Source organism: Corapipo altera, unplaced genomic scaffold (genome assembly GCF_003945725.1).
Source record: "Corapipo altera isolate COAL_440 unplaced genomic scaffold, ASM394572v1 2b, whole genome shotgun sequence".
NCBI lineage: Eukaryota > Metazoa > Chordata > Aves > Passeriformes > Pipridae > Corapipo > Corapipo altera.
The window spans coordinates 31,470,776-31,483,357 of record NW_020884874.1 but is presented as its reverse complement, the minus strand read 5'-3'; the positions used below and the strand labels follow the sequence as shown (position 1 = coordinate 31,483,357).

At 38.4% G+C, this 12,582-nt stretch overlaps 1 protein-coding gene across 4 annotated transcripts in view; it reads right to left on the bottom strand.

The window, feature by feature from the left end:
- MAP3K4 (mitogen-activated protein kinase kinase kinase 4) overlaps positions 1 to 12,582 on the bottom strand; it is a 67,532-nt gene that overhangs the window by 20,506 nt on the left and 34,444 nt on the right. The window contains exons 11-17 of one of the 4 annotated variants that reach the window (XM_027632360.1): positions 11,178 to 11,327; positions 10,002 to 10,163; positions 7,338 to 7,471; positions 5,698 to 5,776; positions 3,575 to 3,653; positions 1,269 to 1,365; positions 291 to 407 (exon numbers count right to left, since the gene is read on the bottom strand). In XM_027632360.1, the coding sequence (XP_027488161.1) occupies positions 291 to 407; positions 1,269 to 1,365; positions 3,575 to 3,653; positions 5,698 to 5,776; positions 7,338 to 7,471; positions 10,002 to 10,163; positions 11,178 to 11,327 (818 nt within the window). The remainder of the gene's footprint in view (positions 1 to 290; positions 408 to 1,268; positions 1,366 to 3,574; positions 3,654 to 5,697; positions 5,777 to 7,337; positions 7,472 to 10,001; positions 10,164 to 11,177; positions 11,328 to 12,582) is intronic. The other 3 variants (XM_027632367.1, XM_027632368.1, XM_027632376.1) reach the window with 3 other exon arrangements.

The following is a 12,582-nucleotide window of genomic DNA, read 5'->3' as shown; positions in this document are numbered from 1 at the left end:
ATGAGCTGACTGGCATATGTTCATTTCATGGACATTTTTACTGAGCAAATTTGTAATTTACATCAGAATTGCATGCTTTTAACTACCACCTTGTTCAGACATTTTTAATCTGAAAGTGGTCTTATCATCGATTTCCAAGACACATGATTTTGCTCAAGTCAAACATGAATGAAGGAGCCAGTGGAAGACACGATGAGAGTGCAAATGACCTACTAGGGTGCAAGTATGTGAAGACAGTTACATGGGTGATGTATGTAGGATGAGACTGCTACGTCACGGAGCGGAGCTACCTGGTATCATTTGCACTGCTGACAGGTTTGGGTTGGGCTGAGTCGCTACCAACGGGAGCGGGGCGACTGACAGCAACACCGCAATTGTTCCGCGCGTCACAAGGGACACTCCGCGTGCTGTGGCAAGAAGGAAAACTTCAGGAAACAGTTCAAAAAAAAAAAAATGTTTGGAGTTGAAAGTTTGTATAATGATGCCTGCATTAAAAGTTTCTCAGTACGTAAAGAATTGCGCCAAATAATTCTGCGTCTCAGAGGCTTCATGAGCTGCCAATACGCACAGTAATAATAATCCTCAAAATAAAAATTTCCAGTCTTTAGTTTCTGCCAACAGCTAAGTGACTTCCAAAAAAAAAAACCCCAATAATCAGTGTAGACTTTGTCACTGTTCTTATCTTCTTGAAAAATAAGGCTGGCTGTGTAAAATTATGCATGGCAATGTTTATTTTGAAATCTTTTAAAACTGCTTTTGCATTAATTCTCATGCCAACTCTTTCAAAGGAAGAGAAAAGATCCATTGTTTTAAGCTTATTCACAGCAGGTTGGTAATGACGCAGAAATGCCACCATATTTCAGAATACTACGCTTTTAAGTTCTATGTATGCTAAACTACAGAAAGCACTGTCACGGGGCAGTTATACAGATATTCAAAGTGGGGGAGGAAATAAAAGTCTTGCTAATGAGCAGTTTTCACTGAATTACAGCTTTTTACATTGAAACATTGTTTTCAGGAAATACAAAGGGGATAAGAATGACTTCAAAGTGAGAAAGTATGAAGCAATAAAAAGGGGGGTGGGCAAGCATCAAGAAAAAGAAACCATATTGTCCTTAAAAGCACATCGATAAAGTTCAGATCACTTACATGCTAATTTTTTCTATGTGCTTTGCCCTCAACAGGAAAGAAAAGGCATTCCACTTACTGACAGTCACCATAGCCAAGAGGGGACAAACCAGTTTGAATGCTGTATTAATGCTAAGTACCTGAAGCCTTCAGGTGTGGGGATGATAAGATGAGGATTTGGTGGATCACTATGGCACCGAGGCACTTTTACAGGACGGGGACTATTTCGATGAACAGCTGCAAACATAAAAATGGACCAAATTTACTCAGATGTCAGAAAAACTCTGCTAGGGCCATTTCAAGACACAAAATTAAGACAAATTCCTATTTTACAGAATTAAGTGTGAACTGGCACATTTTTTCTTAACCTTTAAGAAAAATACAAATTATTCCAATTTTAATTAAATCAGTTGGATGTATTAATACTTTTCATATCATCGTATCCTTTAACTCATCCATAAAATAATGAAAATTCTCCAGTAATTAAAAACTAGCAACTAGAAAATGTGTACATACTTTACTAAAACTACAACTTCATTATTTTAACTTCAGAAGTTAAACACAATTTGTTATCTTACTGCAAAATAAATATGAACAAACCAAGTAATAATTTAAAAAACCAAACAGCATCATTATGTTTCCTTTGCATCAGAATTAGCTTTCTCAGACAATAATGGAAAGCAAAATGAGCTGGGGAAAAAAAAAAACATATGACAGTTTTACCCATACTAATACCCTCCATGACAATCTGCCCTAAGAAAGTGTTACAAAGGGACAGGATAAAACCTAAATTATCCTCATGCCTAACTCATTCAGTGCCTCTAACAGCAGTCTGCAGTGTCTTCCCTCAACTCCTCTTTCAGTAGTCAGAAAAAATATTGTGCCAGTCACATCACAAGACAGCTGATCAAACCATGAGTCAGTACCTTCTGTCAGGCTAGGTTCATCTCAGTGAGCTGAGTTTCTGCCTTGTTTGCATTACTAGGACAAGTAAAAGATGCCAGGGCCAGGTGTTGGTCGTCCTGTTATAATTCACAAATGTACTAGTGGAAGACCCAGAAGGCAGAACCTAACCCCCCTAGGTGGACATAGGCTGTTTCACAAAGCAAAAGACAGGATAAAACACAAGGCAATACCCAGTTATGTGCCCAGAGGCAGTAGTGTGAACACAAGTGGATCCTCAGCTTTGGAAAAAGAGGTAAAGATCACAGTGGGTTTCAGTCCCTCAACATGGTATGCAAATGGAACTTCAAAGTCTTATTTTTCTCCTCATCACGAGATAGGAATGGGTGTCTGCAATATCTACAGCCAGAATACAGTTTATGTTTAGCTATGTTTATTTCACATGTATTAAAAGTTTTGGACTGCTGTTCAAGTCTGCACCATCCATGTCATCCCTGTGCCTCTGAGACAAAGCTGTTGAGCAATTTAGTTTTGTGTGATCTGCTGTGTCTGCAGTAGCATTTATAAGAGTTTCAATACTTTGGCATCATCATGCAAGTCATTCACCTAAAATGGGCCTCCCTCTCAACAACAGTATCAAAAGTGTATGTACAGGTTTTACATCACAGTACAGAATTTGGATACATTTTATTTTAGACTATGCTTCTTTCCAGAGGACTAGACTGACTTTTATTGCCAAAGGTTTCTCAGCTATAAGGCTTTCTCATAGAGATTATATCAAAACTGAAAAACCTCCTCTTGCCAGAGTCAAATTACCTCCCTTCACGTCTTCTGTCATCAAGCCTGCCCAGGAAGTGGGCATCAGGAGAAAGAAAAAAAATGACATGGTATTTTGAAAAGTAAACCAGTCAATGGAGGAGAGGAATAAATTCTCAGAATTTGAGAGGAGAAAAAGTACTAAGAAAGTTGTGTAAAAGGGAAGAATAGCTGAGGAAATATTCTTTACTCAAGATACACAATCAAATATGTTGATTTCGCTCTAATGAAATCAACATTTATATCTATAAAGATATATTTTACACTATGACAAACTTTATATTGAAGAACTATTTCAGACAGCTCTATCAACAAACCCCCATATAACTCATTTGTACCTCAGTGATATAAAGTCCACCAAAAATGTAAATACCTGCAATGACACGATGAAAGTTTAGGAGGAGCTGTAAATGCCTTCTTAAAGGCATTTACATTAAAATAAAGTTATAATCACTTTACCCAACCTTTAAAAATCACAGCCCCTTCCCAGAAGATCTGTAAGACGTCACATGAATTCAAGGATAAAATCAGAGGAAAGCATTTGTAAAGCCTTGAAATTTCCAGAGTAAAACCACCAGTCAGGCAATAATGGTTTCACATGAATAATCACAAAAAGATTAAGTATACTTTTATTGGTATTTCTAACATTTCAAAAGTACTTTACAATCAAAATTCTGTAACAGCAGCAGCAAAGCTCCAGAACAAACGCCAGTAACTTCTGCCTTACCAAGGTACAAACCTGTAACAGGACTGTGAGGTTTTCCAATAACATGGCCAATGCACTCATTCATCAGAGCTTGTAAACTCTAAAAAAAACAAACAAAACGTTGTGATGTTTTGTTACAAGAGGGTTGATAGTCATATGGTAAAGCTAACAGTAATAAAATTACATCAGTTAGTATGTAATTTGTCAAGTAAGCACCCTTGTTTTCTACCTATTATACTAAACTTTTGGATCAGCATTAGGGTTTTGACTTAATTGATTGTCTTTTTAAGCTAGAAAGTCTTAGTTTTGTCTTGCCTTTTGTCCTTGTCAAAATTACATAAGAACCAAACAGTGACATATCATAAAGAACATTTCATAATGTAAAGCTAGTGGAACTTAAAAATATCCATTGTTAATCAATTTAAAATCAAGCTTGCCGGAAAAAGCTGTAACAACCTTTTCTGCTCTCCCCCTGTCCCCACCCCAAGAAGACACCTAAAAAAACTAGGTGAGCTTGATGGTCTGAATCATAACATCAAAGTCTGTAAAACAACAAATATGAGGCCCTACATATTAAAAGAAATCCAATTTTCTTATGTACCCATGAAGCTAGTAAAACTTTCATGAAAGGGATTTTAATAGTTAAAATTATGGAACTGGTGCTCAGGCAATCTGAGCTTAATTATTAGGTGTACTATCCACTGTGTATGTAACCCTGGACAAGTTATTAAATCTTCCTCTATTCAATTTACTTGTCAGAACACCAGAGATATAATTTGTTTTCCCATTAAGGTAGTAAAATTATGTTCTTTGGTAGAGCTGCTATGAAGCCCACTCATATATGCCAGTCACTCAGACTAGTCAAGATTTCTTCCAGAAATTCAAAAACTTAGTGAAGACCAGGAACTTGAAACTAGACTAACAAAACCAAGAACTAAAAAAGTGTTTAGCTTTTTCTAACCCAGACTGAGTTAGAATATCATCTTGAAATGTAGAGTTTAGATCATCATTCTTCCAAGGCATCAGCTATTATATGATAGACAGATAGACAGATAGATAGATAGATAATCTCAGTAAGAGATTAGGACTGACATTGCCATTTCTAGGTGAAATGCTGTGAACTGTGCTATACAGATTAATCAAAGTGACCTCAAGTGATTAACTGTTTTTCAGTTCTGGAAATTAAGAAAGAAAAATTTCAAAAATGCAGTTAAGGTATTGGGTTCCCCCTTTCTCTACCACTTTTTCTCTACCACTTGTTTTAAAAACTGTGTCGAAGAAAAAAAAGTTGAAGGGCTACTTCCTAAAGACAAAGTATCTGTGTATTCCAAACACAAGCTTAACTTTCTCATCAAGACAGACAACCCTCGCTCAGCAACACACACAGAGGGCTAACAAAAAACTTACTAGAGAGCTCCTGATAAAAAGACGTGAGAAATTACTAAACTACATAATTTCTGTATTAATTACACAAGATTATTGTGGTTTGCATTTCATAACACATCTTGAAATTAATAAAAATCAGAGGTGCTGACACTCACATTCTGCTATTTTGTGGCAACTGTGCTTTCACTTCTCTGTAGTACTGTACCAAGATCAGAGAAATAAATTCTCAGAATTTTATTTCCACAGGAAAAGGAGGAAGGCAGAGCACACAAAAAAGCCAGTTATATTATATTATTTTTTTCACAGTATAAACAAAAGATGCCCTAAAGTCAGTTTCACGTTGGAATAATTTGAAGAAACATCTTTAAACAATTGTGATTTTGTATTCATACCCATAGATGAACTCTGGGTGTTAACTAAGCCTCAGAACCTTACATTTAGAAATTCATTATGACAACTACAAATTCTAACTCTGTAGAAAAGCTGCTGCCAACTTTCCCAAGACACAAAGAGAGGTGGCCTCCCCAGACAGTACCAGTAACTTGTCAGCAAATTGAAACATTATTACAACAGTCACAAACCCACTCTCTTTAGAATCTTACCAGCTGAAGAGATATCAGCAGTGATATACAAGAGCAATTTTTCTAGAACAGCATCGATATTCAGACATTGTTTTATAAAAAGTACCCCTGAAAACATATACTGATAGCTTTACAAGCATTTACAAATAAACATAAGCAGAATAACTTTTTCCATACCAAGAAATCATCTTCTGGGAGAGCTGAAATAAATGCTGGCTCAATGGCTTGAAGAAAATCAAAACCTTGAGTTGCCCATCTATCTCAAAGAAAAAGAAAAGACAGAAAATGAAGTCTTCTTCAGCTAAAGCCATCATAAGAGTTTCAACCACGTCCAAGAATAGTAAATGACAGTTGGACTAATACGTAAACAGTAAAAATTTTAACTTGTATTAATACATTTGCCCAGTTACATACAGATAAAGTCTGATTTTAGCAAAGGCACTGCCAAATAAAGTGGGCAGGCCATGCTAGATATCTCAACCCATGTGTGCTATCTTCAGGAAACAGTATCATCAACTCACCCACAGTGTGTTTCAGAGCAACAAGCAAAACCACTACATTCCCTGCCTAAATTCTCCTTTCTGAAACAAGACTGAAAGGATGCTAAAGATTTCCCAACTATCTGATCAGCAGTGACTGTGCATCAGTGGTTTCATGTCCTAGACTGGTAAAGTAAAACAAGTAAGTAAAACAACTTGGCTAGAGTGAGTTGTGCCTTCAGCCACTTGCTCTCCCCCACTGATTCCTCTTAAACCTACTAGAATTAGCAGCTGCAACCTACAAAATATCAATAAGATCATAGAATATCCTGAGTTGGAAGAGATCCACATGTATCAGAGTCCAGCTTCTGACTTCACACAGGGCAATATAAGAGTTAAACCACATATCTAAGAGCATAGTCCAAACGTTTCTTGAACACTGAGAGGCCTGAGGCCATGACCATTTCCCTGCGGAGCCTGTTCCAGGGCTTGACCACCCCTTCAGTGAAGAACTTTTTCCTAATACCCAATCTGAACCTCCCCTAACACAGCCTTAAGCCATTTCCTCAAGTCCTGTCAGCAGACAGATGAGGAACTTGCAGACAGCAACTGAGTCTCCTCCTCGCTAAGCTGAGCAAACTTAGTATCCTTAAGCACTCCTAATTAGATCTTGCTCTCTACCTCTAGTCCTTTCACCATCTTTGTTGCCCTTCTTTAGACATATTGCAATATTTTTATGTCCTTCTTAGACTGGGGAGCCCAAAAATGCACACAGTACTCAAGGTGAGGCTGCATCAATGCAGTATAGTGGTATGGTGGTACCACCACTCCTTCCAACTGGTTAGCTGTACTGTGCCTAAGGCATCCCAGGATATGGCTGGTTCTTTTTGCCACCAGGGCCCATTGCTGACTCAAATTTTACCATCAACAAGAACCCCCAGATCCCTTTCTGAAGGGCTGCACTCCAAATTCTTGGCCTCTGATCTGTATGCACATCCAGGGTTACAGCACCCCAGGTGCAAAATCTGGCATTCATCCTTGCTGAATTTCTTAAGGTTGGTTATTGTCCAGCACTCATAATCTATTAAGTTCTCTCTGTAAGGCCTCCATACCCTCGAGGGAATTTAGTACCATTAGTAAACTTATTTTGTACATACTCAACTCCTATGTCCAGATCATTCATAAAAACACTGAAAAGAACTGGCCCTAAAATTAAGCCCTGAGGAACACCCTAGTGACTGGCCACCAGCCAGATGTCAGTCCATTTTCTCCAACTCTTTGAGCCTGAGCCTTCAGCTCTTCCAAAAACTACCATGGCAGTAACAAGTTGGCTGTTACCTGGGTCGAGTGCCTCGGCCACTCTCACATTTTGTTAGCACATAATTCATCCATTTTCTGGCAAAGCTGATATACTTGTCTCCAATTTTCTGCCTGAATTCTCCAGACATCAGACGAACAACTTCTTTATGGTACTGTAAGAAACTAAAGATTACTTTTCACGTATTAATAAGAACAAAAGTAGTGTTTGCAATATCCACTGGAGTATTTGCAGGCTAAAAAAACTCTATAGTATGTTAAGTCACATCCTATTCTTAAAGAAAATTATTTTATGCAAGCAGCTGCTTATTTATAGGAAAAAAATAAAATCAAGAAATGTATATGATACAAAATATGTTATAATGAGGGGCAGCACTGAGCCATACTGCACTCTTCTGTGCATGTCAGGCGAGTGTTGATGGTTAATAGTGTACACATCACTGAAGAAACATCCTACATGAACGCTCAGTTCTGAGAGACTGAACTGCAAAGCAGTGTTTATTTTTAGTTATACGGCAGGTAACATTAGGGGATAGTTATACATGTACCTTTAAAAAATCAAATAAATACTGTTTCTTATAAGACTATCCCTAGAAGTATGTTAAGGTATGATACAATCTTAATTTTTTACAAAGTGCATAGGAAACAAATAGTGAAATAGTTCACTAAAAGCATCTGAGCATAACCCAGTGCTTGCACTCTAAGGCAGGCACTCAAAAGCTATATGCACTGCATTAAGGAACCACCACAAACTTTGAAAGAATGCCTCATAGTACACTATGATGCTATTCTAGGCTGAAAAACTGTGACAAGCCAAGTTACACCACAGAGTGGTGGAGTGACCATCCTTGGAAGTATTCAGAAAATGAGTAAACGCGGCACTGTGCAATATGGTTTAACAGGCATGGTGGCATTCAATCCAAGGTTGGACTTGATGATCTTGGAGGGTTTTTCCAGCCTTAATGATTCTGATTTCATCTAAAATGCTGTGAAGAAGCAGAGCCTACAAGACTACACCTGAAATCATCAAGTTCTGAAAACCTTTTTAGAGTTCCAGGCATTGCTAACCTAACACATTTATCAGATTTAACAGATTCATCTGTTGTTTTCCAATTATTTTCATGTAAGACTTCTGAATCAACCCATATTTTTATGATGTTCTGCTAAACTGGAAGGTCATAGTTGACTAGAAACTAGCAAATGTGTGGCCCATGTACATGAAGGACTGGAAGGAGGATCCAGGCAACAACAGACTTGTCAGTCTGAAAGTTATAGAGCAGATCATCTAGAGTGCTATCATGAAACAAGTACAGGACACAACCAGGTGATTAGGCCCAGCCAGTATGGGTTTGTGAAAGGCCGGTCCTACATGACTGACTTGACCTCCTTCTATGACACGGTAATCCAGTTAGTGGATCAGGGAAAGGCTGTGGATGTCATCTATCTAGATTTTAGCAAAGCCTTTGACATCAGTTTTCCACAGAGCCACATTTTCTCCGGGGGAAACTGGTGGCTCATGGTGTTGACAGGTGCACTGCTCGCTGCATAAAAAAATGGCTGGACAGTGGGGCCCAGAGAATGGTGGTGGGTGTTGCTACATTCAATGGGCATCCACTCGCTAGTGATGTCCCCCAGGGCTCAGTTTCACAGCCAGTCCAGCTTAATATCTTTATTGATGATTTGGACAAAGGGATTGAGCGCATCCTCAGTAAGTTCACAGGCGACACTAAGTTTCACAAGAGTGCTGATCTGCTGGAGGGTAGGAAGGCTCTGCAGAGGGATCTGGACAGGCTGAATAGCTGGGCCAAGGCCAACTGTATGAGGTTCAACAAGGCCAAGTGTTGGGTCCTGCCCTTGGGTCACAACAACTCCATGCAGTGCTACAGCCAGGGGAGAGAGCAGCTGGAAAGCTGCTCAGCGAAAAAGGTGGTGGTCAGCAGCCACTGAACGTGAGCAGCAGTGTGCCCAAAGGCCAATGGCACCCTGGCATCTGTCAGCAATCGTGTGGCCAGCAGGACTAAGGCAGCGATTGTCCCTCTGTACCTGGCTTAGCAAGCCAAGTACAGAATACTGTGTCTAGTTCTGGGCCTCTCACTACAAGGAAGACATTGAGGTGCTGGAGTGTGTCCAGAGAAGGGCAATGGAGCTGGTGAAGGGTCTGGAGCACAGGTCTTGTGAGAAGTGGCTGAGGGAGCTGGGGTTGCTTAGCTGGAGAAAGGCAGCTCAGTGAAGATCTTACTGCTTTCTACAACTACCTAAAAGGAGGTTGGAGTGAAGTGGGTGTTGGTTGCTTCTCCCAAGTAACAAGCATTAGGAGAAGAGGAAGCAGCCTCAAATTGTATCAGTTTAGACTGGATATTAGGAACAACTTCTTCATTGAAAGAGCAGTCAGGCATTTAGAACAGGCTGCCCAAGGAAGTGGTTGAGTCCCCATCCCTGGAGGTACTTGAAAGATATGTAGATGTAGACATGGTTTAGTGGTGGACCTGGTAGTGCTGGGTTAATGGTTGAAATTGATTATCTTAAAGGTCTTTTCCAACCTAAATAATTCTCTGGTTCTATTAATTATTTGTATTTCCACAGAGTTATTAATTACCTTATTTGCACCAATGCAAAACCAGAAATTTCAACTGGTTCTTACCAAAACTACTAAACACACATGTCATTGAGTTTTTGTTTCCTTACCTCAAACCCAAAATTATAACCCTGAATCATGGCTTCCCGGTAGTATTGCTGCAAAGTGGCAGATTCTGATTCATCAACTTCAGCATCAAACTCAGATGTGAACATGTGATCAACTCTATCAATGGCACTGCTTATCTTATTGCATAGCTGTAATGCATCATTCTGAGTAACAACAAAAAGGGATGGAGAGCAAAGTGTTATTTATATTCTCCAGTTGACAAGACTAAGACAAACATGAATCTAACAATTACATTATTTTAAGTGAAAATGTACTTTAATGCCACAAGAATTCATTCATCTTGGAAAAATAAACACTTTCCAGTAGTTGCATTAAGCAAGTCTTATAATTAACTTAAGTACTATAATAAAGTTTGTTTGCTTGCATGAGAGTAACTTTAAAAACAAAGACAGCAAAAGGATGAGTGGGAAACCAACAAAAAAACCCCAAATGAAACAAAAACATCCAACCAAAACCAGACAGATGGGAAAGGAGAAAATGAGTTTTACTATCTGTAATGTGACCAAGTCTTTAGTTCTATTTTCACCTTGGTATATGGACACAGATTCTACTGAATGAAGGGACTCCAGGTTGCCAGTTCAACCTAAGAAACCTTTGCTTTTCTGGGTCCTCCAGAGTACAAACAAACAAACCCGCAAACCCACCAAAGAAAATCCTCATGCAACAGAAACAAACAAACAAACAAACAAAAAAAACCCATCATACACAAAACAAAGAGAAACAGAAAACCCAAGCCAAAACCAAGAGAAAATAAACAGACTACCCACTTTTACATCCCAAAGCAACCACCTTCAAATACGGGAAAAGTTGTTTCTTGCAGATCATTGATTTTGACAATTTCTTTTTAACAAAATCATACATTTTCTTTCAATTCAATTGTGCTCTCATAAAAAGATGTATTCATTCTGTTGCTATGAATATTTCATTTGCATTATGGACTTGTTTTCCAGTTACCAAGTGCAGAAATGACTACACCAATGTAGCTCAAAAACACAAGTCATTTGCAAAAACAGAATGAAAATTGTACTGAAAGTTAAGTCCACAGAGGATTGGCACATACCTTACAACTGCAGAATATGCAATTGAATCTTCTTCCACTTTTTACTTATCAGTGAGCAAAGGCCATAAATTTTGACTAATAATCTCAAATTGCTTACCTTTAGCTGTTGTAGAGCTTTGGCGATGATTGGTTGGCTAGATGTCTGTTCCTGGCGCAGAGTTATGAGCCCTTCAATAGACTGCTGGAAAGCTTTTCTCTGACTCACAAGGTGGGCAGATTGAATGACTACAAGGAGGAGGTTATCAACCTAGAAGAACAAGACACCACTAGTTCTTATAAAGAAAATTGCCTCTATAAAAACATGTCCCGTATCACTAGATTCCAACCAGTTATTTTTAAATTCTAAAATATCAAAGACCTCTCTTGTCGCTTATTCATGAAGACACAGAAAAGCTTGATGCTGGCAACTAAACCAAATAAACTTTCATCTTGTGAGCAGAGTTCCATTAGGGCAAATGCCACAGCAAGTTTTCAAGGGGAATATACTCCTATTCACTTCTGGAAAAATCTGGGACACATTGTATTAATTTATCTTCAGATTAGTTATACACAAAAGAAGCGGCAGCTAAGTAAAAGTATTTTATTTTCTCAAAGCAGATGGAAGTAACAACCATCACAACAGGTTTTATCCAAGAAATGTGATATACCTCTGGACAAAAGCCCACTATTGAGCAGGGAAAGGCATAGATTTAACACACAATATTTGCTCAAATTTTGAAAATTATCAATATGTAAGAATAGGTTTTGGAAACCAGAGCTCTGATACTGCAGAAGTCTATAAAACCACAGTCCCAGGTAGTGCTGCCTTTGCTGTAGCACTGAGTCATGTACTAAGCTCCGCTGATTTCAAGCTAGAGACAGTGTATCTGCAACAAGTCACTCACAAAACAGGACCTACTCCATCCCAATTTTCAATACCTCATCTCCAAATATTTCCATACTCAAAATTCTTCAAGTGTTGAAGGTGTTCTTTTATTTGATGAGTATTTTTTAAATAACACCTTACATCTTCTCTAGTTTGCAATCAAAATGTGGCGTTTTTTTTAAACACAGTACACAATCTTTCTGAAAGACTTCTTACTTCCTAACCTTTCAATCCTGGATTTAAAAAAAACTAATGACAGTGCTATACACATAGAAACACATACAAAGACAGTGTTTTACGTGCACTTAAATATGTCAGAATACCATCTGCAAACCAAATTTCATCTACTGGTGTTTTCATTTTCTGAAAGAAATACTAACTTTGCTAGAAGTCCAATGAACTTCTAAGCACTTAATCAAAGGGTATTATTTATCATTCAATCTGAACAACAGGCAAACAAGAAGTAACATACTTGCACATTAAAAACAGCAGTATGTACAGGAGTGATTTTTTTCAACTGCCTGTAATTGCTAGAGCCCTCTGAATGCTAAAGGCCATGCACAGTGACATGGAAAGTCACTCTTCTCATGGACAGCAGAGTCCATTTATAGTAGGGATCCACAGAACTGCATGACAT